This window comes from Nematostella vectensis, chromosome 13 (genome assembly GCF_932526225.1).
Source record: "Nematostella vectensis chromosome 13, jaNemVect1.1, whole genome shotgun sequence".
NCBI classification, from domain to species: Eukaryota; Metazoa; Cnidaria; class Anthozoa; order Actiniaria; family Edwardsiidae; genus Nematostella; species Nematostella vectensis.
Window position 1 is genome coordinate 13,059,382 of NC_064046.1, and position 27,054 is coordinate 13,086,435.

The 27,054-nt window shown below is 38.0% G+C and overlaps 6 protein-coding genes across 7 annotated transcripts; 3 read left to right on the forward strand and 3 right to left on the reverse strand.

The window, feature by feature from the left end:
- Positions 1–2,000: 2,000 nt before the first annotated feature.
- LOC116615274 lies at positions 2,001–4,963 on the reverse strand. Its single transcript, XM_032376781.2, has 2 exons — positions 3,269–4,963; positions 2,001–2,819 (listed from the first exon to the last, which is right to left on the reverse strand). The coding sequence occupies exons 1-2, from the start codon at positions 4,808–4,810 to the stop codon at positions 2,775–2,777; spliced, it is 1,587 nt and encodes a 528-aa protein (XP_032232672.2). The 5' UTR covers positions 4,811–4,963; the 3' UTR covers positions 2,001–2,774.
- A 575-nt stretch (positions 4,964–5,538) lies between these two features.
- Positions 5,539–7,200, forward strand: LOC5508047 (NADH dehydrogenase [ubiquinone] 1 beta subcomplex subunit 9). Its single transcript, XM_001628592.3, has 3 exons — positions 5,539–5,828; positions 5,936–5,991; positions 6,964–7,200. Exons 1-3 carry the CDS (start codon positions 5,546–5,548, stop codon positions 7,036–7,038), a joined length of 414 nt encoding a protein of 137 aa, XP_001628642.2. The 5' UTR covers positions 5,539–5,545; the 3' UTR covers positions 7,039–7,200.
- A 645-nt stretch (positions 7,201–7,845) lies between these two features.
- On the reverse strand, positions 7,846–11,237 carry LOC5508051 (PSME3-interacting protein). Its single transcript, XM_032376782.2, has 5 exons — positions 10,998–11,237; positions 10,043–10,141; positions 9,809–9,930; positions 9,285–9,421; positions 7,846–8,789 (listed from the first exon to the last, which is right to left on the reverse strand). The coding sequence occupies exons 1-5, from the start codon at positions 11,107–11,109 to the stop codon at positions 8,492–8,494; spliced, it is 768 nt and encodes a 255-aa protein (XP_032232673.2). The 5' UTR covers positions 11,110–11,237; the 3' UTR covers positions 7,846–8,491.
- Positions 11,238–11,277: 40 nt separating this feature from the next.
- LOC5508041 (leucine-rich repeat-containing protein 69) lies at positions 11,278–15,361 on the forward strand. Its single transcript, XM_001628593.3, has 10 exons — positions 11,278–11,616; positions 11,879–12,005; positions 12,085–12,157; positions 12,497–12,613; positions 12,716–12,794; positions 13,710–13,781; positions 13,868–13,969; positions 14,118–14,158; positions 14,520–14,658; positions 14,896–15,361. Exons 1-10 carry the CDS (start codon positions 11,440–11,442, stop codon positions 15,013–15,015), a joined length of 1,047 nt encoding a protein of 348 aa, XP_001628643.2. The 5' UTR covers positions 11,278–11,439; the 3' UTR covers positions 15,016–15,361.
- Positions 15,362–16,121: 760 nt separating this feature from the next.
- On the reverse strand, positions 16,122–24,272 carry LOC5508035 (DNA-directed RNA polymerase II subunit RPB3). Its single transcript, XM_001628608.3, has 11 exons — positions 24,104–24,272; positions 23,956–24,005; positions 20,930–20,998; positions 19,936–19,988; positions 18,770–18,898; positions 18,623–18,674; positions 18,418–18,449; positions 18,272–18,301; positions 17,732–17,876; positions 17,332–17,387; positions 16,122–16,851 (listed from the first exon to the last, which is right to left on the reverse strand). Exons 1-11 carry the CDS (start codon positions 24,187–24,189, stop codon positions 16,729–16,731), a joined length of 825 nt encoding a protein of 274 aa, XP_001628658.1. The 5' UTR covers positions 24,190–24,272; the 3' UTR covers positions 16,122–16,728.
- A 140-nt stretch (positions 24,273–24,412) lies between these two features.
- Positions 24,413–26,567, forward strand: LOC5508032 (ubiquitin-conjugating enzyme E2 C). Of its 2 annotated transcripts, XM_001628594.3 has the most exons (7): positions 24,413–24,541; positions 24,641–24,674; positions 24,799–24,879; positions 25,117–25,257; positions 25,761–25,824; positions 26,025–26,084; positions 26,152–26,567. In XM_001628594.3, the coding sequence occupies exons 1-7, from the start codon at positions 24,525–24,527 to the stop codon at positions 26,208–26,210; spliced, it is 456 nt and encodes a 151-aa protein (XP_001628644.2). In that variant the 5' UTR covers positions 24,413–24,524; the 3' UTR covers positions 26,211–26,567. The 2 variants fall into 2 exon arrangements, with proteins under 2 accessions (XP_001628644.2, XP_048576610.1); XM_048720653.1 differs by lacking the exons at positions 24,413–24,541; positions 24,641–24,674 and having other exon boundaries at positions 24,760–24,879.
- Positions 26,568–27,054: the final 487 nt, after the last annotated feature.

The window sequence follows — 27,054 nt, forward strand, 5'->3', positions numbered from 1 at the left end:
TCTTGGCCATTCTGGAGTTTGATTGGCTCTGGGTTCTTGCAGTTTACTTTCAGTACTCGGGTTTTTGATTGGCTGATGTTTTAAGTCCTACTTTTGGGCTGTCTCAGATAGCTTGTCTGTCTTCTTTTGCATTTGGCTGTGGTTGGTCGAAATAAGCGCAATGCCATCCGCACAGTCTAGGTCTTCTAGTTAGGTGTTGAACTTCCATCGAATTCCAGTGTTGCCTTGGCTAGTTGTTTCACGCATTATCCAATCGATGGCAAGAAGGAATAGAAAGCCTGGCATAACGCAGCCTTGTTTGACACCAGTTTTTACTTAGAACCACTCATCAGATGCTTGGCCTTCACCCAGAACTGCGCATTCACAATCTTGGTAAAGGAGTTGGATTATCCTGATAGTCTTCCCTGGAATGCCATACAGCTTCATGATGTCCCAGAGGCTGTTACTATGCGTCGAGTCGAATACTTTTTTAAAAATCAATACAAAGCTCTAAAGCGATAAAAAAGCGAAAAAAAATAATTGACTCCCAAATATTGTATGTAATCCATAATAAGAAAATGACCGAGCGAGCTAGAAAAACGAAAGTTTTTTAAACAAGATACAAGATTGACTGATATGAGAATTCGTGTGCGTACAACCGAGTCTGCTCGAGGCGGCGTACCCCCCTCCCCCCCCCCCCCTTGGCCACATACACTCCTCCCTTGATCACCACACTCCTCCCCTGTTTTTTTTATAATATCATAACTCTTTTAAATCAGAATACCTTAAATAAAATGCTATATAACCGTTAGTATAAATCCACTCACATACTATCACGAATCTCGCAATTTGATTGGCTCCCGTAATCGCTCTCTATTGAGCCGTAGATAGTGAGTAGCGAAAAAGAAGCGAAAGAGATGAAAAACCTTGATTTAAATTCGAGAAATTTGGTTCACAATATTTTTTACTGAATGTATTTTCCATCCTTACAAAAGGACACTTTGAAGCTAAAGTTTTCAATTTTCGTTATCTGCGCGCGCTGCAAAAACACCGGTTGCATGCGCTCGCGCACTCACCAAAAAACACGCCATTTCAAACGAGCGTGCGCTGTTTTGATTTTGTAAAATACTGTTTATGTTGCTTGTGTTATTTATTACTAATTAAAATCGATTTTTATACTATTAAAAACGTCATTTAATTGAAGGTAGTATGTGAGTGGATTTATTCTAAAACAATTAGACTACTCGTTCTCGTGTTCTACCCTCCTCGTTGACTATCTATTGACTCATAGAAAACTCGAACAATTGTATTCTAAAATGAATTTGATTTTACAGTAACTGGAGCGGGTTCAGTTTGATATTGAGAGGAGTATAAGAGTTCCATATGGTTTATATCCAACTAAAACATTCACACATCAATTCGGATCATGGACTTTCAAAGCCTAATAATTGCAAGTATTTTTTTTATAAATATTCATTTTGATAATTTAATAAATCGTCGAGAAATTGTTATTAGAATGTCTATTGATATCACTATCGTGCTTTATGATTTTTACCTATCGCACCAAAGGTCCAAATATAACTGTAATAACAAGAGTGGTACTTTCAAATCTAACAAATGCTGATTCACTTGAAAATGAATTACCTAACTTTATCTTAGTCAAAGCATGATTAACTCTCCAGTGTTCTTGCGGATATAGACTGCTAAAACCCTCGTATGACAGATTAAACATTTCCCCAGCCTTCTGAATGTTCCCCATGGATAAACACGCCTCACCAAGAAGGTTTCTAGTCTCGGCTATGTAATGATCTCTTAGGCTTCCTTTGGTCATTCCAAGTAAGGTTTGTAACGCTTCCTGGTGAAGCTCTATGGCCTTCTCGGGTTTTCCAATGGCGCAGAATGCTGCACCAAGACTGTTTTGCGTTGTTAATACAGCAGTGTGTTTCTCACCCCAAGTTCTTTTAAAAGTATCCAACGCCCTTCCAAGAACTTTCACAGCCTTTTCTGTTTCACCCAATCTCGTGTACACAACCCCGAGGTCATTTAACGCCTCGCCCACAATAAAATGTTCGGCATTAAAAACCTTTTCTTTGATTTCCAAAGAATGTTCTAAGACTTTCTTAGCCTTTTCCAGGTTCCCATGGTCTCTGTACATAAATCCTAAAAAGTTCAACGCCTCAGCAACATGAGGGTGGTATTTTCCGTGTCCTGCCTCTAGGATTTCCAAACCTCTCTCAGAGTAGCATATAGCATATGGAAAATCCCCAAGCCTGTAATAAACAATCCCAATCGTGTTTAACACTCTGCCCAAACTCACATGCCGCGGGCCGTTAATGTCCACGAGTATCTCAAGAGATTGGTTATACAGTGCAAGAGCCTTGCTATACTTTCCTTGCCGACTGTAAACCACTGCCAGGTTAAGCAAAGAGCCCGCAACGTAGGGATGACTTGAGCCAAATAATTTTAGAAGCAAATATAGAGAGCTTTCGTGGTAGGCTTGAGCGATGTCTAAGTCGGACAGATAACGGTAGATGATGCCAAGTTTGTGTAGAGTACTCGCTTTGTCCATTAGATATTGATTATCTGATTGTAATCCTTTCGCGGTCAGCAAAACATGTTTGTTTTTCTGCTTATTCGACATATCCAGAGCAAGTTTATGAAAATCTTTAGATTTGTACGGATATCCTAAGCTTCTGTACATCGAGCCCAAGATGTCCAGAAAAATTACAGGAAAACTTAAATTTCCAGGTACAGTTCCATCGGAAATCATTCTTGTAATCCCTGCAGATGTCTTGTTAAGGGAGGTCACCAGCTCTTCGTTCTTTCCTTTCGTTGCTCCACTGTGCAAACAAACGATAAGTAACATAATTTGCAAGTCATACCTCTCCTCCTTCTTCGCCTGAAGACCTGTTAAATTGGAAATCTCGTGAAGTCTGTACTCATTTGTGACAGACTTTATCAGGGCTGGCCCGGAGAACCCAGCTGCGTGCGAAATGAATGTCAAAAACTTCTTGGTTAAACTAGATTTAATAAAATCAGCAATATGTAATTTCTCTCTTGACGAGAAGACACACAATGAAACTAAGATGTCTAGACATTGAGAATCGAATGCATCATTAGCAACAGTCAAGGGAGGACTGTGCAATTTAGATAAAGAGATGTTCAACTCGTGTTCAAAAGTCCCAGCAAGCTTTGAGAAGATTTCAAGTAATGAGCTACTATTTTTGGGCGTCTTCCTTTGAATGATAGTTGTGTTACCGAACGACGAATCTAGACGGTTCAAACCTACCTTGCATATTTGCCGGAATGCTTCTCGGATAACTTGGTGGCTGGATAAACTCTGTTGTCCCTGTTTGCCTGTAACCTTGAACAGAACATTTCTTAAAGAATTACGAATTTGGGATTCTGTAAATTCTTCTCTGGAATTTCTTTTCAAGTAATCTAACACAAATGATAAGCTTAATGGTGAGGAATCCGTATACCCAATACAAACGATGTCTCGAAACACAGGGTCTCGTTGAGCGGAACGATTAACTGCTTTTAAAGTGGCTGCATACATGGGTATCGGATACTTAGAAGCTTCACTTTCCTGCCATTCTACCTCTTCTTCCATCCCGAGGGAATGGATATCCCTTTGGAATTCTGAGATGTAATCTGCGAAGGTGTAGTCCCATCTTCTTGGCGGACCTTCCCGCACACTCTCAATATAAATAGCTGCAGTTTCTAAGGCGAGAGGCTGGAAATCAAGCATCCTTGCGAGATCAAGGCTCGCGTTATCTTCTCGCAAACCTGTCATCACTTGTAACAGTTTGACAGAGTCCCCTTGAGACATACCTTCATAAAGGTCCCACACTTGAACATAGGAGCTAAGTCGATTAAGAGGGACCCGCTTTTGTAGGGTAACCATCACAGTAGCCACAAATTGACTGCTTCCTGGCTCAAGATTTAAGTTATTAAATAACAATTTCAGGTCTTTGACGTTGTCAAAGATTACCACTGGTCGGCTTTTCCGTTCCGAAAATAACTCCATTAATTTCGCCAAACGAATTCTTAGCTTCATCTCAGTTTTTTGTTCACCCTCAATAGAAAACATGTCAGCCATTTTGAAATCGAACTCTTCTTGCATTTGCTTGATTCCGTTGGATTTTGTGCTTGAGTTACTGTAGAGCGCCAAGACTACTCTTGTCAGACTCGACAAAAGAGATGCCATGCTGCTTGCTTCAATGGTCACGACGTCAAGCGGTCTATTGTTGTGCCTTTTAGACTTGTATAAACGAAGGCCTACTTGGCGAGCAAGTTCTGATTTCCCTGCACCAGGACCACCAATAAAATAGACGTGAATTTGCTTTCTTGGGTGATTTCTGGAAAACACTTGAATATGTTCTGTGATGTTGGAGACTTCATCTCTCCAGATCCAACGATGTCTTGGGGGCCACGAGACCTCATTAACATACATATTATTGATCTCGCTCGCTTGTCTTTTCCAAATCGCCGAAAATGATGCTACAATTTTACCCCAAAAAGGATAAATAGCCACGGTCAATACAACCACAACACAAACAGCCAATGAATTAGCTTTAAAAGGAGTGAGAACGATCTTTAACCAAACGGGAAAATATTGTTCTATCAACTTCCAAATTATTTCATCAATTTTCGTTTTTAAATTGTCAGATTTGGGCGATGTTTTTATATTATGTTCTTTCGAGTTCTTTGATGTGGCAGCTTGCCTTCGCCTTTTGGTACGCTTTGTCGTTTTGGATCCAAGTGTCGGATGTAACTTGTTGCTGACTGAATTATTTCTTTGAGCTGCCTGGCTTCTCGTAAGTGGCATGGTTAACGTTTGAGTGTCTGTTGAATATGCAAGCTGACACTATTTCTCGTGTAGCAGGAGGAAGAATCTATAATGGGACAGACTCCGGTTCGGTGTAATATTCTGCGCTTGTTGCGTGAGGAAACTTCCGTGGGAGCCCCGCTGACAAAGTTGTGGGTATCGCGGGCGCCAACGATAAAAAAAGGAAGAAATAGAGCATAAAGAGATGCAAGCGCATTGAGGAACAGATTTTGTAAAAAAAAAAAACGAAACATTCCCTAGATGTTTCTGTTTGCTTTGTTCTAGCAGCAACTTGATGTCGCGAAATATATTTTTATGTTTGCACAACGTGAAAATCATCTTTCGCGCAGTTTGCAACATCAAAAGCAGCAATAAATGGCTGTCGTTTTTCTAAATTGTCTAAAGGAGCCTGGGGCGAGCGCGCGGGAGACCTGTGATATTTTAAAGATGGTTGCCAGCAAAATCGCACCATTCCTGCAAGTTTAAGTTGAAATTCTCGACTACTAAAGTGCCAGTGATGAAAAATGCGAAAAAAATGATTGAAGCGGACTCTCAATTATGTATTAATGTAATGAAGGAAATGACCGAGCGGGCTAGAAAAACGACAGTTTTTAAAACAACATTGACTGATATTTAAAGATTGTCACGTTTACCCTCCCCCCCTAGCCCCCCCCCCCCCCAATTTGCAAGAATTTTTGGAGGTCTGGTAACTAGTACAAGAAACAATTGCGATGCATGACGGGATCGTCCACTCCACGATCCAAGATGGCGTCCATGTCGACCTCTCATCTTATGAGGGGAATAACCCATCAACAGCGAGTCCTTCGGCTTTACAGGAACTGCTTGAGACACAGCTTATCCTGGATCGTAGATAGACAGGCATGGAGGAAGGAAGCACTCATGATCAGAGCGCAATTTGAGGCCAACAAACATGAGACGGACCGCAAACGTATCGCCATGATTATGGAGCAGGCGGAGGCTGAATTCGAGAGAAAGAAACATCCATACCCTTACACGTGTGAGTCTATATTTAGTATTTCCATCACAGAATAATACGATAGTCCATTATGATGGCATATTGTAGCCTTTTTCGTACTAATTCAATGTTGTTTCTCGTCAATGCAGTCCCAACAGCTGCCGAGGGATCAAAATGGGAAAGAAATACACCTCCACCACCACACGTAAGACAGCAGCATATGTTATTCATATAACTGGGTATAATGGAAGTATGCGCATACCCAGGACACAGATATTATACGTGAGATTTCTTATCCATAGCAACTTCAGAACTTCACACCTTAACTTCTAAAAAACGAGAGATTAATACAGTGGAACCATATTACTGGTATTCTAAAGTTTAGCTGATGATCCTTCATTAACCCACTATGCCATTTTTCTGGCAAATTTAAAGTTTATCACATACTGTAGCTGTCAACGCTCCCGCATTAGGCGGGAGTCTCAAGATTTTTAACCTTTTCTCAAGCCAAATTTTCTTGAAATATCCATAAATTTACTGTATTCTCCCGCATAAGCTATCTAGTTGGTACTTCTGATACATACACTGTATTTTCTCAAGATTTTTTTCTAAAGCAAGGATGACAGCTATAGTATCATTTATTGGTCCTATACATAAACACGTTAAACTTGACACTCGACTTGACACAGAGAATAGTCTGTTGCACTCATAACCCATCTCAAATAGAGGTTTTGAACTGAATAATAAACATTTGGTTGAGATTTTGGAAGGTCAACAATTTCTTGTCTTTAACTCTTTCAACATTACAGTAAATGGGTGCCTGCGTTCTGTGATTGGTCAGGGGCATAGCCTCCCCCCCCCAGGGGCTGATCTAGCTTTTTGCTGAAGGGGGGGGGGGGGGGTTGGCTCAGTGCACAGGGGGAGGGGGTATTTTTTTGTTACCATATGGCTTCCTGGCAGCCCAAGGGGGGTTTAACCCCCCCCCCCCCCCCCCCCGTCTTAGTTGGTGACCAACGTCTTAGTTGGCTATCAATGTTCTTAAAAAATCACTGGCTATGCCCTGTTGTTGCACATGGCAATATGGCACATGACAACACTGGAACTGGTCATCAGATGAATGCTTAAAAGTCCTAAGCATTTCAGTCATTCATTTCCGAATGTTTGTTTTCTGACCCAGGTGTTGGAACTGCTTCCACAAGAAGAGGAATGGTTGAAGGAAATGACAGATTATGCTAACTACAAGATTGACTAAAGATCTCCTAGACTCTATTGTACAGAATTCATCACAGGTTTTGCCTGCCCTCCTTATTGTCCAGTTAGTTATTATGTGAATGTTTTTGGTAATGACATCTTTGTATTTAAATACTGACTCGACCCAACTTTGTGAAAGAATAAAAGTTTAATTTTAATTCAATTGGTTTCCAGTATTTTTTTTAATGATATTTTAGATGATTAAGTTTTGCTGACTTGTGATAAACTGCATTTCTTTCTTCGTTGAATTCATTCATATTCAAGTTCAGGATGCAAGTTTGCCAACTTTCATTCGCTTGCTTTTCATTTCAATACCCAATGCAAGTCCTCACAAGTAAATCAAACATTTTCCATCTCAAATCTTTCATGGATATCGTAAAGTAGAAGGGTCTCAGACTTTGACTTGTATTTGGTGGATGATATATTTGATATCCGGTTTCAGGTTTGTTTGTTTAGTATTGTTTGTCAGCTTAGCATGCTGGTGGTTGTCTGCTCAGTCAACTTTTCTTTTGCTGATTCCAACACATGGCTTGCGTTTCGTTTGGCCAGGGCTTACGCATTTTAAAATCAAACACTCTGTTTTGCATCCTTGGGAACCCATGGCGTGGCGGAGGTTCGGCACACAGAGTGCAAGAGAAATAAGGATTGAAAGACGTCTTTAACTACTCTTTCTTTCTCGTGCCCTCCCTGTGTGCCTGACTTCCCTGAGGATGTTTTTCTATCATTTTGAAACCATCAAATCTGAATTCATACCATTGTTATTTTTAGAGAGTTTGCATGTAAATATTTGTAAATAAAGAAGCCAACATATTTTCCAAGGACATTTATTTATAGCACTACATTACATCCAGGGGAGGATCAGATATGGGAAATGCTTTTCAAAATAATAAATCTCAAGTCTATGGATTCGCAATTTTTCAATCAGCATTTTAAAATCAGCAACAAAAGTTCTTGGTAAAATTCTCTTAAACATGTTATGATAATGTTCAATGTTTAAATACTGTAAAATGTTAACACAAAATCTAAAAAAAAAAAAAAAACAACAGAAAAGCAGCCACATACCAGAGTATTGAGTGCCCTTACCCAGTACTAAGCATTACTGGTATATGAGATTCTTGTGGGCCGGCTGGAGGTCACAACACCTGTATCCCCTTTCCTACAGTAGACCCACCCCTGAAACAGGTGAACCCAGCTAACACACTTTGAAGGGAGAAAATTGGGAGGTTTTGAAATTCAAGCTAGATTCTGATGCAATTAGGACCAGTAGAAGGGAGATTGAACTCAAATCAATGGGGGAGTTTTAAGTAAGCAGGGTTCCAATGTACTTTAACATGCTGTGGGAAGATTGCATTGCCTTTCATAGGTACAGTACTTAGACTCCATCTCCTTTAGCTTGTCAAGCCTGACATCAAAAAATCAAGCTTACACAGAACCAAGTGTACAATACTACTGATTCACACCCGAATATTGGTGCTGGAAGAACCTATTTCGGAGTCACTTGAGGATGATTCTGAATCACTTGAGTCAGAATAGATCCCAAGTCCAGGAATAGTCAAAGTTTGTCTGACATTTGGGCCAGTTCGGTCTAGTCGACATCTTGGCACTAACACTTTGGGGTGAGACTTTGGTTGTGAATCCCCATTATCATTAGAATTCACACTTGCATTTGTTGATTCTTGTGTCACTTCTGTTTCATTGTTAGTTTCCTCTGTTTTTGTCTTTTTGACTGGCGATGATTTATCACTAAAAGAACTGGAACAACAACAAAAGAGAATGCACTTTCAATTCCGCATTTTCTAAATTGCACCTTATTTGTTATCCTGGGTACCAGAACCTCCAAACTTCTCTCACCCAGTGACACCAGCATTTTGGCTGAGTGTCACTGGACGAGAGAAGTCTGGAGGATCTGGTACCCAGGGTACTTATTTGTGCATAGAAAATACAAAAGATAACCCCAGGTCTGGAACATCATAATGCAATAATAACTAAACATTACCAGATCCAGATATTCAATGATCTATCTAGTGAAGCAGTAGTAGGGTCACCACAATGTTTTGTTAGGAAATTTGGGCTGTATTGTCTTAGGGCACAAAAATTTGGACTTGACTTATTGTGTGGAACAAAATTTTTTAATAATATCCCAGGTCCTATGTAGGGTGGTAGAAAATATGATTATATTAAATTGAAAATTTTATTACAATTTACTCAGTCTAGTTAGAAAATGAAGTGTCCTTAGAAAATTCAAACCTTTTTCTTTTAATAGCACCAGAGATGAGTGCTGCCTGGGACTTCTTTGCAGGTCCAGGAAGTGGTTGCTTTCTCCCAGAGTTCACTTTACTTTGTTCTACGGGTGCTGATGAACTTTGGAGGTCAGAAACTGCACTCTGCCGGAATAGAAAATGTGACATAAAACATATCATTAAAAAAATAATCTGACATTTGAATGAATTTTTTGGAAAAAGCAACAAGATTTCATCAAAGTTTAAAGTATGTTAACATTAAAACAGTGTTTTTCACCTTAGAGCTTTCAAGTGAGCTTTGGTTAGCATTTCCAAGCATGTATGTTTTCTGGGCATGAATGAGGAAAATATTTAACAATAAAAAAGCCCTTTGATGGCATATATATGTCAAATCCCATCATAACTATGCTTTTGATTTCTTGTGGTCTGCCAAATGAAATTACAGTAAGTTGTTAGGCTCCGATTTGGCTGTGTTTCTTAAACTGCCCTGCCCAGGTATTGTTTCTTGTAACAACACCCGTAACAGCTCACCCTAAACTCATCAAGCTCTTTGTTTTCTTCACTGTGAAGCTTTTTCTTGAGTTCTTGTTGCTGTTTGGAAACCAGGTCTAGGAACTCTGCTTCATCTCCATCTATCCCGCGAAAAAGATTTTCTACAGAAAACAAATTTCAATAAATTAAACAAGGGGAAGTTACACAATTGATTGTGTCAAAAAGGTCTAAAATCTTATAAATTTTGACTCTGAGTGTAATTTGGCAACTTACTAAATTTATGTTGCTCCTCCCATTCTTCTTGTTTCTTATCTTTCTGTTCCTGTAGTTTCTCATACAATGTTCGATTATCAACCTCAGCTTCCGGTCTCTCTGTAGTCATAGAATGATAATCATTATAATATTATCGTCACTGTTTATATGTCTCAGTCGTGTGAGCCTTTTAACCCTAAATTGCAATGAAAAGATAGTAAACAATGCTAAATTTGGGGTTTAATATCAAAAAAACACCCTGGGTCAGTTGATGACTGTTTTTAATTTTCACTAATGATGACATGCTTTGTAGGATATCCTGCTATCATTCACAGCATATCTTGAAAAACAGTCATAAAAATGTTATAGGCCTTTGTGCCCACCTCTCCTTTCTCCTTTACACCTACCCCCTCTCCTCCCGAGCCTCCCCTTCCTCTTACAAGACACAGGAAACCCAAAAGTATGAAAACAGTAATTTCCAAATGAACCCACTAGGCAGCAGACTAGCAGGCTGTGTATGACGTTATCTGTGGATTATTATTAGAGGGCATACTACACAAAAATGATATCTATTTGTTAAACTTGTGTTAGGGCAGTTCCAGGCATCCAAATGTCAGAGGGTGAGCTGTTGTGCCTATAATACCACGAGGTCATATTGACAATTTGTTATGCTCATAGTTAGGGACGGCTTCAACCCACCCCCACCCCCTACTAAGGACCCCCCTTACGATAGGAACATTGGGAGAACCCCTTTGGCCACCAAAAAGCATGATTTTTGGCATGGTATCTACTATGCGTGCGTACATGAAAGACAAGCCTTGTTATTGAGACAGCTTAAGATATATAAGATACCATCCATAAGCCTAGATAGAGGATCTTTGCAGCATTGTCTATAACCGTAAAAAAAAAACACTTTACCAGAGGGTTAAGTTACCACATGTTGTATACCATTGCATTATACACTCATAAAACTTACCAATTGGATCGTCGGGTTTTCGGACTTTCTCCCATTCTTCTTGTCTTTTTTTACGAATTTCTTCAGCCTCTGTCTCACTGACAAACGATTTGAGTCCTCCGCCACCAGACATTGCATCAAAATAGCCCGTTATTTGTAAGTCTGGTAGAAATAAACAGCAATTTTTCTAAGCTTTTCCTTCTAAAAATATATCTTAAGGAAGACCGCTGACAAAAGATGGGTGGCGAACTTTGGTACCAGTCTCACTCGTGAGACCGAAGAATAGAAGAAATATTGATAAATTTGTTTCTCCTACAAAAAAGCGTAACAGTAAAAAAATAGACTTCCTGTTATAAACTAGAACAAAAAAAATCAATATAATAATGTGGTATACATTTAAAATGGTAATATTGTGTAGCCATCGTAGCATGACAAAGCATTCTGGGTATTGTCAAAATCTAAGATGGCGGATCGGTTGTTGTTGAACGCCTGTAAAGGAAAACCGAAGTCTCTGAGCCTCTGTAACAAGAATCTGACATCTGTCCCGCATATAATAGGAACCATTACATCTCTGAAGTCGGTAGATCTGAAAAATAACAAGCTAGTGGATCTACCGAGGGAATTCGCGGCATTAAACCAGGTTTGATATTTTGTTGTCATGGTGAAACCTTTGGGGAAAAAAGCAAAATATTGGTCAATAATGTTGCCCGGTAATGTGGTAATGTTGGCGAATCTGCAAACTGAAACCATGTTTGATATAAATTTATCGAAGATCAGAGAATGCGTACCAGTAATTAATTTGGCAAAAATGTTAGTTATAATGAGAAATTACTGACATCCCATCACCAATCAACCCCTAACCCCTCTGTTATCAAACTGTGTTTTTATTTGTCATTGTACAGCTAGAAGGGCTTAATCTAGGGAACAACAGACTTCAGGAGCTACCAGAAGTGCTGTGCTTTCTGGAGAGTCTTCAAAAACTGCACTTGTTTAAAAATTTATTGCAAGATTTGAATCCAATAGTATTATGTAAGTGGTAATTTTTGTTTAACTTTTTTACTAACCTATGACTTTTTTTTTACAAATTAAGCCCTTTTTTTGTTCATAGCTGGTCTTCAAAAATTGACATTTCTAAATCTTAATGGTAACAGACTGGTCTCATTACCTGGGGAAATTAACAGGCACGTATGTAATTTTATATTTAAGTATGCTTGGTATCTGGGGTGTAGCTGAATTTTTAAAAGAATGGTTCTTGAAAGGCCTATCAAAAAGAAGGAGATGGTCTTTCCCCTAGCTTGGTATTAGACATCATAAGCAGCTACTGCATTTTTGAATTGTGCAATGATGCAGGCACCTGGGCCTCAAGCTATAGACTACATGGTACTATCACTTGATCGAGATGTTTGAGAGAACCCTGATCAAAGACAATAGTTTGAAACTCTGTAAACACAACAAATATCTCTTATCATCACAGGACGTGTTCTTGGGTTTTATCTCACTGGTTATGTTCTCCATTCTAGACTTGTCTCACTGCAGTTCCTAAGTCTTGATGGTAACCAGTTAAAATCTCTGCCTACTGAAATATGTCATCTAATCAACCTAACAGAATTCCATGCTGCTGATAATCAGATCACTAGGTAATTAAGTGAGAAAATATGTGTATCATTTCATATCATGTCTTTTTTCTTTAAATAACATTATTGTATTTGTTTCTTATTGTATTATATACTGCTTTTTAGTCTACCAGAAGACATTGCCTTCTTAAGAAATTTGTCGAAACTATTTGTACAGAAAAATTATATTGAGGAGTTACCTGAGGTATGTACCATTAGTTTTCTAGGTGTGTATTTAAGGGAGGTTTTTATCGTGTTATTGCTTTCATTTTATACTGAAATACAAATTATACAATTAAATCTTGGTAATAACCATCTTAAAAAAAGTTTATATCTCCTTTACAAAATTCAAACAGAAGTATATCACAGTTGTTCATCAAAAGTTTATATCTCCTTTACAAAATTCAAACAAAAGTATATCACAGTTGTTCAGCAAATTTAAAGTCGCAGCAAGTAGGTTAAGTTGTTGAATTGAGTTGAACCCTTATTTTAAAATAGGTGTCTCGCATTAGGGCAGTATTTCAGAATTATGCTGTCTATAACAGGGCCAGGGTGCCCCCCCCCTACAGACCATATTGCTATGTAACCTGTCAACCCCAGAAAATCTCAAGGCTTTTTTGGGGGGAGGGGTGGGGTATATTCTTTCTGGGGGGAGAGGGGTAGGTATACCCTCGCAGGCATTTGCAGTACAGCTCTCAGACACAAGTCCACTTATTATCTCAGGAGGGTGTTAGATAAGTTGCGCTAAGCAAGGGAGTTGTTGTTTTAAATATTTTTATTTTTTTATGTTGTTTTAAATATTTTTATTTGAAAAATGTTGATTTTCGATTGAGTAATTTTTCTGGGCTGGGTTCCTAGAAAGCAGGTTAATGCTAAGCCAGGGATAAATGCCCTTTTTATCTTAATCAAATGTCAAGATAGCCATATTTATCCCTGGGTTAGCGCTAACCTGCTTTCTAGGAACCGGTGCCCTAGGAGTGATAAAAGTTGCTAAAAAGCAGGAGATCTGGTGCTCAATGCGAAAGAGCAGGAGAAGGGGTTCAAAATCTTTAGACTCCCTCCTAATGCAGGAGAGTTGAGAGTTGGGGAAAGAGACTGCTTTGTTCCTCTCTCTTTACAGGGGCTAGCAAAATGTACAAGATTGTCAACACTAGATATATCTGCAAACAGATTAAGAATATTTCCTGCCGAGGTACATACACTGCTTATTCAAACAATTTTATCTACCTTTTGCTACATGCTACTGTACATAGCTAACAAACTCCCTGTTGCCATTAGCTCTCTCATCTTCCACTGAAAGAACTTTACTGTGAAGAGAATAATCTTCTGCGGCACATCCCCGTCCATTCTCAACAAGAGGACGAAGTTCTCTCCCTTAAGGTAAGCCAAGGGTCCTGGCATTCAATTCAATTCAATTCAATTCAATATTTCTCAAGCCATTATGGCAATGTGTTACCTGGTTTACAGTTAAATAATTGTCCACTTCATATGTGGTTATTGTTGACTAGTTTATTTTATGTCTGTCAAGGAACTGACAGCCAGATGTGTTCTCAAGGGTCTAAAAGATGGGTAAGCTATTCTGTACACACAATTTGCTATAAATACCAGAGGTCAAACATTCTGGGCAGAAAAGGGTGTTTTTAGATCCACAATGCTGGCAGGTGTTTTTAGATCCACAATGCTGGCACTCCAGCTTATAAATAGCATGAAGTGATGCACTTTGTGCATCCTTCCTTGGCACACTACACATATCCAATATCTTCTGCTGCAATCAATGAAACGAATAAATAACATGTTGACAAACATAATCCACTTCCCCACCAGTGCATGACATGTCAATCACGCATTAGATAGAAACAAATTCTGCCGTGTGCTCCCTTGGAGAACTGTGATGAGACACTATCTGACAGCAGTTTTAACCCCCACTCAGGAGATCATATATTAGACGTACGATCAGACATTACCCCAAGATTCAAGAAATGCTTCAATATGCCAGTGAATGTGCTGTGTGTGGGGAGTCCTTTCTGAACACATGGCTGGAGTGTGTGCACTTTGTGGATGCTAGAAAGGTAAGCTTTCAATGGTGAAGCTTAGAGGGGGGAACCTTATTTTAGACCCCCTTTTTTATACTTCCATGAGTTATTTTTAATTTTTTCTTAAAAAATCATATTTCTTTATCATGGCAACCTAAAACTGTTTCAAGAAAGCAGGGATGTCTACTTCAATTAATTGTTTTATAACCCCTCTAGTGAACATGCATTTACTTTGAAATTGGTGTTAACAGTTTCAACTTTTTCCCCCCAAAGACTCTAAAGACGAAGACAAATACTCGTATCATACCTGTTCGTGGACTTCTCTGCTCATACAAGTGTTTCAACTCAGAAGGGCATGACTACTTTGGAATAGCACAAGTTGGAGACACATAATCATCGTATACCCCATTGGTTTCATTGATACAATGGGTACTAAGCTTTTGCACAGGCAATAGTTACGCCAAGGGAAAGCTAATACTGTACTTCTTAAAGGCACAACATACCTGATGGTAGTCAGAGACAAGGAATAGCCAACATGATAAAAAAGACAGAATGTTTGGTTTGAGAAAAAAAATGGTTAAAAATGTCTTGACCATGGAACCCAGTCTGATATGCCACTGCTATATGGCCCTTGTTGATCCTTAGCCAGGCCTCATCCCAGATTCAGAAAAACCCATTCTTGATTACATAATCAGAAGAGACAACACAGTGAAAAACTGTATTTAACCCATTGACTCCTTTTCTTTCCTTGTTCGGTTTGAAATTTGTCAAAGAACCTGTGCTATTATTTGGCTTAAGAGTAGTTGCCAACACATTGGTTGGATGCATATCTTCAAGACCATTTATCCCTTAGACTGATACCTGAGTATCTTCATCTTGTTGTGTTTAATTTGCATTTATGAATTTTTTGGGTTGTGGGTACTTCCCAAAGCCGGTACAGGCCAGTTGAGGGGTCAATGTGTTTACCAACACACCCTAAAAAATTATGCTTGCCTCACTGCCTGAGAACAATGCTTTTTTGCAAGCTTAGGTGCATACAACAGTGTAAGCAAATTCTGCTTGAGAGACAAACAAGCCTCCTTTAGTTATGGCTGATATTCTAACAGATAATTTTTTTATATTAAAGCCATTGGGGAAACCACAGGGAGCCCAAATTCTATCAAAATATTTGCCTTTATAAATTCAAAGCAGCAGTGTCAACCCACTTTTGATACTTTTCCTGTATATTCACCGTCAAAGTAACCTTATCACAAAACCTTGCCTGAATCTGATGTTTTCTTGGGCATTTTTTTTTCTAAAAAAGCTATGCATAACATCCCTATCAATGAGTCCAGTCATGTCCAAGTAAAAAAAATTCTATTTTCTAGGTTAAAGATATTCACTTGGTAGAAATGGCATATATGTGATCCAATCCACTCAGGTGTATCACACAGCATAAGTCTAAAAAGGCCTAGTTATTTTGATTAAAATCTAGGGGTGGTGGATTAAACAAGACAAAATTTTATGTATAAATATTTTTGTAGAAAATGTACAGGTTTTGAATAAAGTACTTTTATACATTGTAAGATACAGATATACTGGAAAAAGCTTTGTTGCATTACTCAATTTTTGGGCATTACTAATAACAAGAGGTACAATCAGGGTTTAATATTAGCACCGGAACACTTAAAAACTAAACCTGTGGAAAATGCTGCTCAGTATGCAGCCAGGGTTGTAGCCAACAAGGGAGCAACCTTGACCACACCCCTTTTATGCACTGAAAATAACAACGTTCATGCAGAGATTGTACACAATCATAACTCGTAAAACCATGATTGGAAAAATTTGAGTGACTAGGAAGGAAAAGAAACATCATAGAATTCATCTAGATACTTTTGACAACCATCAATTTGGCAACTCTGAAATCTGACGTCAAAGCAGGCCCTAGGGTTCATGTGATGACTATAAGTTATAAACCATACATACAGTAGTAGAGGCCCTATAACACCCTTGTAACATGTATGCTATTGCCCTAACTGACTGCTATGTAGCTGTAACTCCCTGCACTACAGCTGAACCGTGTCCTTGTCTATACAAGCCATTGGCTGTTGCATTGATTGTGCCACCTTATATTGTTAGCACATCAGCTGCTACTTCATGACTGTGTTGGGTCTGGAGATCACTAAGTTTCTTTTTGAGAATAGCTAATCCTGAGAGTACAATGTTCTCTGGCTTGAGTGAGCCGCATGACTAGAAATAAACAGACTTATTAGATTTAAGTCACACACACACACAAAAATATCATTAAGGGCTTGTACAAATTAAACATTCCCAACATTCAACATGCATGCTATAAATGGGTATAGTTCAGATATATTTTTTGGCTCTTGTACATTTATAAGAATAAGTACTGTAAGGATAATGGAATTGAAAATCAGTCACCAACAGTATATACCAGTATCCTTTTATCTAAATCCTGTTAAGTTATACTATTAATGTACTTTCAAAGTTTATCCTGCTAGAAGAGCTTTCTTCCTCTTTTTTTCTATCAGTTAAATTATGTCTCTGTTTTTTCTCGTTCATGTTCTTGAGAAAGCGAAATAACAGGGACATGCCACAGATAAACTGACAGAAACAAAGAGGGAGAAAGCTCTTCAAGCAGGGTATTCAAAGTTACTATATTTCATTTTCAAATTCATCAATAAATAATGCTTAACTTCTTCAACGTACCTCAACATTGATGTAAAACTTGTCAGCTTTGGCGTTAGGATCAAAAGGGGCTTGATCTAAAAAGTAAAAAAATAAACAAGCAGTAGAAATAATTCTGGCAAAAACTGATTAACTTCAATCTTTCATGCTTTACTGTACTGATCTTATTCAAGTTCTGGCAAAAACTGATAAACTTCTATCTTTCATGCTTCACTGTACTCACATTGATCTTCTTCAAGTTCTGGCAAAAACTGATCAACTTCAATCTTTCATGCCCCACTGTACTCACATTGATCTTCTTCAAGTTCTGGCAAAAACTGATTAACTTCAATCTTTCATGCTTCACTGTACTCACATTGATCTTCTTCAAGTTCTGGCAAAAACTGATTAACTTCAATCTTTCATGCCCCACTGTACTCACATTGATCTTCTTCAAGTTCTGTGTATTCACTCTTTGGCCACTCCTCTGGGCGCGGATAAGTTGTGTGCCGCAGGGCATTATCAGGATCATACTCAAAGGCCACACCTGCTGTAGGGTTCCACTTTGCGTGCTCTTTAGCAAACCCCTGGGAAATATCACTTAATCAGTTCATTCATAGAAAAATCAACTCTTAGACATCTCACCACAGTACTACATACATTTTGTGTTTAGAAAAAAATCCCAGGAGAAAGTGAAATACAAATAAAATAGTTTTTATAGTATCTCTTATTATAAATACTAAATAATGCTCCAATCCTACCGTATATGGCAAGATTTGGCTTAAATGTTGGCTCATTGTTGCACAATGAATTTGTTATCAACTTATCCATTTCTTTTCTAATTGCTTTCTTGTTCTTTACAAGATTTCTGACCATTTCTTGCTCAAACTGTTTGAAGCCCTAAAACAATCTCAGTCTGTCTCAAATATTATATAAGAACAGAATCTCTACTCTTGGTTCTAGGGTACATATGAAGCCTAACCTTTTTGGCAAATGCTCTTAGTTTTAGTTCCTGAAAAATGGTAACAAATATATAATATTAGAAAAAAGAAGAATGAAGACAACAAGCATCTATCGTATCGAGTGGACTGAGCTTTCTGTAAATAAAAAAAAAGACAGGATACTTACTTGTCCTTTTCTGAGCTTGACAATTAGAATATCTATAGATTGGGCAAATAGTTAAATGAATATGGGAAATAAAACATGGTCAAGGGACTAGGAATTATAAGAAGGGTTTAACTTATTATGAGAATGGTTTGAATTATATAGGTACCCCTTTAGCATGCACAATTCCTTTCAGAAAATACTATAGTAGTTGTATCTTAAGGCTTACCATCCTGTTCCATATACTCTCTACTGTCATCTTCTCTGTTCCTAGATGTAACCTAAAAGAAACAAAAACAATTGAATAGTTGCCAAATAATTTGAAGTAGATGAAATGAAGTATTAAACATATAATTATGCATTAACATATACATACAGGTACACATCTTGGGTTGGTAGAGATTAGATCCTGAGTAGTCACATGTCTTGTGCTGTCATCGGTACACTTCACATCAAGGGTGAACTCAATAGAACAATCATCACAGAACTCATCACATGTACAATCCTACACACAGGCACAGAAATGATGTATAGTTTAGTTTATTGGCACAAGGGTGAACTCAATGGGACAATTGTCACAGAACTCATCAGATGTACAATCCTACACACAGGCACAGAAATGATGTATAGTTTAGTTTATTGGCACAATGGTGAACTTAATGGAACAATCGTCACAGAACCCATCACACATACAGTCCTACACACAGGCACAGAAATGATGTATAGTTTAGTTTATTGGCACAAGGGTGAACTCAATGGAACAATTGTCACAGAACTCATCAGACGTACAATCCTACACACAGGCACAGAAATGATGTATAATTTAGTTTATTGGCACAAGGGTGAACTTAATGGAACAATCGTCACAGAACCCATCACACATACAGTCCTACACACAGGCACAGAAATGATGTATAGTTTAGTTTATTGGCACAAGGGTGAACTCAATGCAACAATTGTCACAGAACTCACCACACATACAATCCTACACACAGTCACGGAAATGATGTATAGTTTAGTTTATTGGCACAAGGGTGAACTCAATGGAACAATCGTCACAGAACTCATCACACTTACAATCCTACACACAGGCACAGAAATGATATATAGTTTAGATTTATTGGCATATTTTATACAAAATAAGAACAATGTGTAATATATTTCATCTCCCTACTTCCACTTTAAATCAATACTTCTTATCCAAAATCAGTTTAAATTTGATTAAAATACAGATATTCAACAGGGCTTTTGTCGTAATGCATGATGTTTGAGACCACACTTAAAAAATATATTTTCACTTAGGAAAATATATGGATAGAATATGTAGATCAAGGGTGCCTTATTTTTCTCTGGGCTACAATAGGTATACATTATCAGGTTGACTGACTTAAAGTATAAGGTAATATAATCTGCTATGCATCTACTATGGTTAGGCTCATGTACATTTTGAATACTTTGTACTTATGACTACTTTTTCGCATTATGTAATGCCTTCATTAAAATGTCATAATTAACCAAAAAATATTCTATCTATATCCTCACCCTTGAAAACGTCATCCTATCAACGACTTCATCACTTGTCAATGGCACAAGTCCTGTGGAAAATCAAAAATCAATGCTTGGTAAGAGGGCTGAACAATAAACTCAGAGTGGAAGTTGTAGTGGGGGAGGGGGGAGAGGGGAGAGGGGAGGGATCTGAATCAGCTTGTCTTTGAAGCTGTTAATTAGTGCTTGTTACTTTGGGAGTCCATAAAAACTAGTAACTGGTTTATTCTCTATGAATTTTCAATCAAAGATTTATTTAAATCTTTAGTAACAGGCTGCTGGCAATGGCAAGGTGTAAGCTGGTAAAAAGCTCTACAATGGATTCTAAGCAACAACTATAACCAATTACCATCACTGCACTGTCAAATCATTATTATTATAAAAAAAAAACCATTATGAACAATAGGGTGATTTAGATCATTGACACTGGTAACCAGATGCTGGATTGTTTGCACAGACATGTCTCATCAGTGTCCAGTCGTGTTCTGGAATATGTTTTGTGATTCTTCAGTCCTCTTCAGTAACCAACACTGACAAAAATCAGTGAAATGCATGAACTTATACGTCTTTTGTAAGTCTTTTTGTGGGTGTAGTAGTTTCAAATACCGTAGTTACCCACGTATAAGCCACACTTTTTCACTCCAAAATGACCTTCAAAATTAGGGTGTGTCTTTTACATGAAATAGCACTTTTTTTTAATTTGGATGGAATGAAGTTGAAACCAGTGGTGATTTTCAAATGTAAGACAAGACAAAGGACAGTCATGGCGTTGTTCTTCACAGTAACACTTTGATTTTAGTTCTATTGAATCTTTCACTAACAAATGGCAAATTTGCTTTTTGTGGCATTTCTTTCTTGTGTTACTGTAGCACGCAGTGCAAGATTAAAACATTTGAATATTGACTTTTTTACTATTTTGAACTCAAAATTTTTGGTGTGTCTTATACACTGGTGTGTCTTATACGGGGGTAAATATGGTGTAATATCTTACCTAATCTGTGAGCAATGAACTCGTCATGGAGCACTGAAGTGTTGTTCTCGATCTGTACCCAATCTATGGCTACAAATAAAGATAAAAAAGGAGACCGTTCACAATTGCACAATTAACCCGGTTTCATCAATCATACGATCCATGATCAACAACAGCTTATTTAATTGTATTTTCTTTACAACTGATCAAATTCATGGCTTTCCCGTCCCTGGGTAGTTGTAGTCACACGCATCCCTGCAGTCCCTGGGATGACTGAGGTGGGTGAAAACTTGGCATTACTGGCTAGAGGTTGTTCTATGTCCTCATTCTATCCTCATTTGTTAGTTTGCCTTTTAGGCCCTTCTGTCGTGGATAAAAACGTTTTTCTAAGCTTCTGTTTAAGTTATATAAATAAATAAAAAATCTATATTATTTTTTTCTGCACCCTTATTTTCCCAAACAGTTTTTAACGCTTTCAGGAATCAATCAATGATCGATTTGTATCAATATCAATTTTCATTGATTGACTATAGACTGGGAACTATATGCAGTACTTTTCATATAAACCCGGTCTAGTAAATCATTAAAAATGATATAGATACACATTGATAAAAATCATTGAGTGTCAGGAAAGGAGATAAAGACACCGAGTGAGTGCCTGCATTGTCATTTTCTGCATTATTATAGTACTGCTTTTCGGGAGCCATTTGATGACCCTACTGGGAGATTCCGAGTGGGCGAGAGATGAATGTGCCACTTAGCATGAAAATGTGCCCCTTTACCAAGGCAGAACGTACACAGAGGGGTGCACGCGCATCGCAGCCAAAAGGTGGGTCATTTCTTTGTAGGGAATACAGTCGAAGCTCTCTGAACGACCGCTCTTGTAAGCGACCAGCTCAGATAACGACCACGAATCACCGATTAAATTGTCACACAAACTCTGTAATTCTAAGCTCTCGTAAGCGAACAACTTATTGGTACGACCAGCTTTGTTAACGACCACAATTTCAAACCACCAACTGAGATTTTCTTTTATTTTTAAGCTCTCGTAGGCGACCACAATGATTTTTGGCTTTACAACATCAGTCAACACCTGATAAACATCATGTCCAATGCATGCTAAAATCACATAGATAGTGGAAATGTTGTAATGTTTCACAAAAGCTGCCTTTCCAGTACAGAGTTCGACATTCCCCTCAGGCAACCTGAAAGTGCAAGCGCCGAAGGTTGTCTTATCCATGTAAATAAGTTATTGAGCTTTTCTTTGTGGCAAAACAATGAGAAGCTTACTGCGCTCTTTGTAGCCGCCAAAGATATTCTCATTGACAAAAAGCTTAAGTCCTCGATGCAAACGAACATAATGAGCTACTTTACATAGAATTAATTGATGTTAAGTATAAAAAACAACTCACTCTCATTATGAGAACAATACCTCGTTTTGCAAACATTTTCCCAACATGGTTCCATGGATTTATGAGTCTGTTCTTTCAAGTTTGTTTTGTTCACAGTTACAGTTATTAGTGATTGTATAAATATTAAAGAAAAATGAATCTGTAGAAATATGGTTGTGTGCCGTTGAAATGCACTTTCTTTGTAGATGTTTTCAGTCAAACTTTCCCATTAAAATCAAGCAATAAACCAAAATATTACAGCGTTGTTATTATCACGAAAGCTTTTAGATTCCATTTTAAGTAAGCTCCTGTAAGCGACCAACACCTATTGTTCAAGTTTTTGGCACCCAGTGGTCGCTTATGACAGCAAGCTCTCGTAAAAGACCAGCTCCGTTAACGACCACAATTTTCATTTCCCAAGGTGGTCGCTTACGAGAGCTTCAACTGTATTCAAATACTATGCTTTTTCCGTATGATACCTGTGATGATGACTGCACACACATCCCCCCTCCCCCCCTCGGCCAATCCTGGGAACGCGCCTGCAAGGAAAAAGCTAAAAAGGCAGTTACATGAAGCAGCATATTGTGGCAAATTCCCAACTGGGCACATTCTTGATGATTTATCTTATGAGTTTATAATCAGTTGACTGGCTGCTCATGACCATGCGAACCCCATTAATTCGATCAGTTGTAAAGAAAATATGATTAAGAAACTGCTGTCATAAATATGTTGTCTGTCCGTTGAAAGTCCCCAAACAATTAAATTATAAGAAAACATGTGATATTTAGCATAAAATGTGGGCTGTTAGGTAGTGTTGTTATGGGTCAATATGTTTCATGGTTAGCATTCACACGGTATACAACAATACCTGGTTTCTACTGCCTTAAAAATCGTAATGAATCAATAATGCACTAGTCAATTGAACCCCCCCCCCCCCATGGTTGCGGTGAAGGGTTGGGGTTTAGACTTTGACCCTGTACAAAACAGAGAAAAGCCCCTACCCCCTCGGGACAAAACTGCAGTCAAATACCACTACCCCTCAGGATGCAAACTATAGGCAACTACAGGACAACAAGTCATCTGAAATAAGCCTTTATCTTTCAAAGCCAATACACTTCTCAGCGAGTGAAAATAACAGTTACCAAAAAAGTCTGGTGTTAATTGTCGTATTTGTTTTCGCACATTTCACCATGCAGCTTTCCACACTCCGATACGTGGAATTCCTTGCTACAGAAGAGAAAGAGTCACAAACCAGAAACTGACACAACTTTTGCAAAGTACATTTTGTGATGTTATTCATTTGTCCCCAAGCCCCCATAGTGGGGACAAGTCTTAGAGTAAAAAGCTGTAAATTCCCCCACCCCCTCGGGAAAGATCTTTGTTCAAAAGTGCTCTAAACCCCAACATTAAGCCCACACTTTCCCGGGAAAATGTTGGTGGGGATTTCAAATGACTAGTGCATAAAAATCGTTAACTTTTTTTAAAGTGGGGTCGGTTTCTAACGATTTTTAAATTCAATCGGTAAAAATCAATCAGCTACATGTATCATCGATTTTTTTCGATTTAAGTTAACGTTTGCCAAATCGGAATCGATTTTTAACGATTGACTAGACCGGGAGATAAAGTGGCAATATCTACCGGAAGCAATTTTCTCACCTATTGTAGGGGTTTCTGCAATGAAGATTCTTCTCAGTCCATTAGCCATACTAGCAGAAAAAAGCACAAATTTTTGACACAGAACACGTGAATGCGACGAAAAGCGTAACAGAGGAACTGACATTATAATAATATAAAATTCTACTACCTCATTCCAGTCTTCTCTATTATAAACTTCACATTTTCATCTGTCAGTTCGAGAATTTTTACGCTGGGTTGATTTGCGTAAGGCATTTTTCAACAACAAATAACCTTTTTAGTTCTTCCTTCTTCTAATATAAAAATCTAAGATGGCGATCTCTCCCCAGTCTCTAATATAGCACAGGGAACCCAAGCATTTTCTGTTATTGCGGCACGCGAAGCATTTCGGTATCTTATTGAGGGGACCGGTGAAACGTCTGTATTTTGATTGGTTGATATAATTTATGTATGGTATTTTGATTGGTTGCTGCTACCGGTTACGGAATTTGAAATCGTAACCTTTTCGAATCTTCGATCATTCTCACAAGGCAAGAGGCGAGTTTTGCAGGCAAAAGTCGAGTCTTCTACTTGACTTGAAGCATTCCACGATGAGTATTTTAAAAAGGTAATACATTTAACTGTTTTGTGCTTTATTAGTTGTTCATTTACTTATAAAACACTACTAAAACAATTATATGTTTTCTGTCCGGATTTTTCTTTCTAGATTGAACCAAGATCTCATGGATTTAATGATGACGGTAAATACTTTTTTGTTATACGACCTCGTTTTATTTATGATTGAGTACCGTATTTTCCATTACATGTTTCGTCAATATACCTCTCCTTCTTCTACTATATATGTCTCTTCTTGTTTCAAACCAGAATGAGAAAACAGTCTCCGCTTTTCCGATAAATGACACAATGGTCGAGTGGAATGCAACGATAACAGGCGTAAAAGATACGGTAAGAAGCCTCCTAAAACGCGAGTAGATAATTCATACTGGATTGTCAAAAAAGCTCTTACCTTATGTTTGGAGTTAAAGAAGTTCGCAGCAACATCCTTCTCTTCTCAGCCAAAAGAAATTCCAGCAATACTGGTTGTTGTTTGTGCCGTTTGCTTGTGGCTTTAATTTATTCGTAAGTTGATTGTATCGTGTAAGCATGTATATTCTGAGAAAATAGCACTTTATTTTCCAATAGCTGTATGATGGTCTGAAGTACAAGCTGACGATAAGCTTCCCCAAGGAGTACCCGTACCAGGCGCCTAAGGTCAAATTCACTACCCCCTGCTTCCACCCCAATGTTGACCAACAAGGAAACATTTGCCTGGACATTCTCAAGGTAAGTACCTCATTCATAATGCAACACTTTAGAAAAGATAGGATGACAACAACAGGGATATTAGGGACTTTGGCACATAACTAACTTATTTATCTGAGTTCATGCCAGGAATCCACTTTTAATCAATCATATCAATTTCCTTGCGGTATGCAGTCAAATGGTTATACGGTGGCATACGGTGAAAATAATAAAAGTTGCAAAGAACGTGACAGTGGAAATTGAAATGTAGTTGTGTACGTGTTGTCATTGTAATGCACTAGTCATTTGAATCGCCAACCCCCTATGGTCCTGGGGGAGATTGAGGTTCACATGGGGCTTAGAACACTTGTTCTTTCCCAAGAGGGTTAATGGAATTTACCATTTTTTACTGTACCGTTTGCACCACAAGGTCTTTGTTTCTAAGTTCTGCTTCCTATAGACTAAGTATTTGTTTCTCAATATTCTACTACATTGTTGTAGTCCAGTATGTCATGATACCAATTTTTCCATTGTTTTTGTTTTAGGAAAAGTGGGCCCCTTCTTACAATGTTAGAACGCTTCTCCTTTCCATACAGAGCTTGTTAGAAGGTAAGCTAACTTTGAAAAATGGGCCTTGTTTGACATGATTTATCCCGAATTTATCAGAAAGATGCTTGAAAATTGTTCCATGCATGCCAATAGTCTCCCAACAAAATATTTAATCTACAAGTTGCAGCAAACAGCGTAAGATGTGTGGCATAGAGATGACAGCTCGTTCAAAGTAAATTGTGTACAAATTATTTTCACAGATCCAAACTTGGAAAGCCCACTCAATGCCCAGGCTGCAGAATTGTGGTTGAGACCCCAAGGTAATCATTATTTTTTTCTGATATGCCTTGCTTATTATTTTCTAATTAAAAACTTTTTTTCTTCCAGATTACAAAAGGACATTGGATGAGAAATATGAGAAGGAAGTATTAATGCCTGGAAAATAGTAGGAAATATAACTTATTAAGCTCTGTCACAAAGCCAAATGTACTATATAATAATATAGAGCTTTACAAAAATTGTTACTTACTGTAACTCTTTGAGTTTATGGAATGTGTATATAGAAATTTGTTCTTTTGGCCATAGGCTCCTCGAATTACTGATGCTAATATAATGTAAGATCATGTACCTCCACCTGGCAAAATGTGCTCAACTACACTCACCACATTTTGTTGATCAGAGCTTACCCTCCTGTTTCATTAGAAAATCTACTCGGATTAGTTGAGGAAGTTTGAGTAATTTTTTCGTTATTTTATTGTACATATTATTATTCTAATGATATATTAAAAGTTTTATTAGATGGATATCACGTGGTACTTAATAGGTTTGCAACTACAAACAAAAGTTACTGCCCATGAACACAACTTTGGTTCAAACTTGTACCATTTTTACTTCTTATTCCAAAGCTTGCCCGATAATAGAGATCTCTCAAGTCAACACAGTAAACAGATCTCTTATAGACAGTACCCCTTTGGTATAAAAAGTGTCAAATTTTATTGGAATTATACAAAAAAACTTCACATAACATACCTAGGGGGGTTTACAATCTTAGATACCTGCAACACACCTATAGATTCATCACAGATCTAAATTCACAGTAATGAATGAATATGAAAAGTGCTATGACCATTCTCAAGATCTGACAAAAACAGGCGAAAAATGAATATGATGCATGGTGCTTCTCCCGAAAGCCTGGTCTCCATGTAGTCTTGACAGTTGTAAGGTCGTAACAGTAGGCTAGGGTTTGCCCCACACCCTCCCCGATGTGAACACACAACTCGCGAAGGTAAT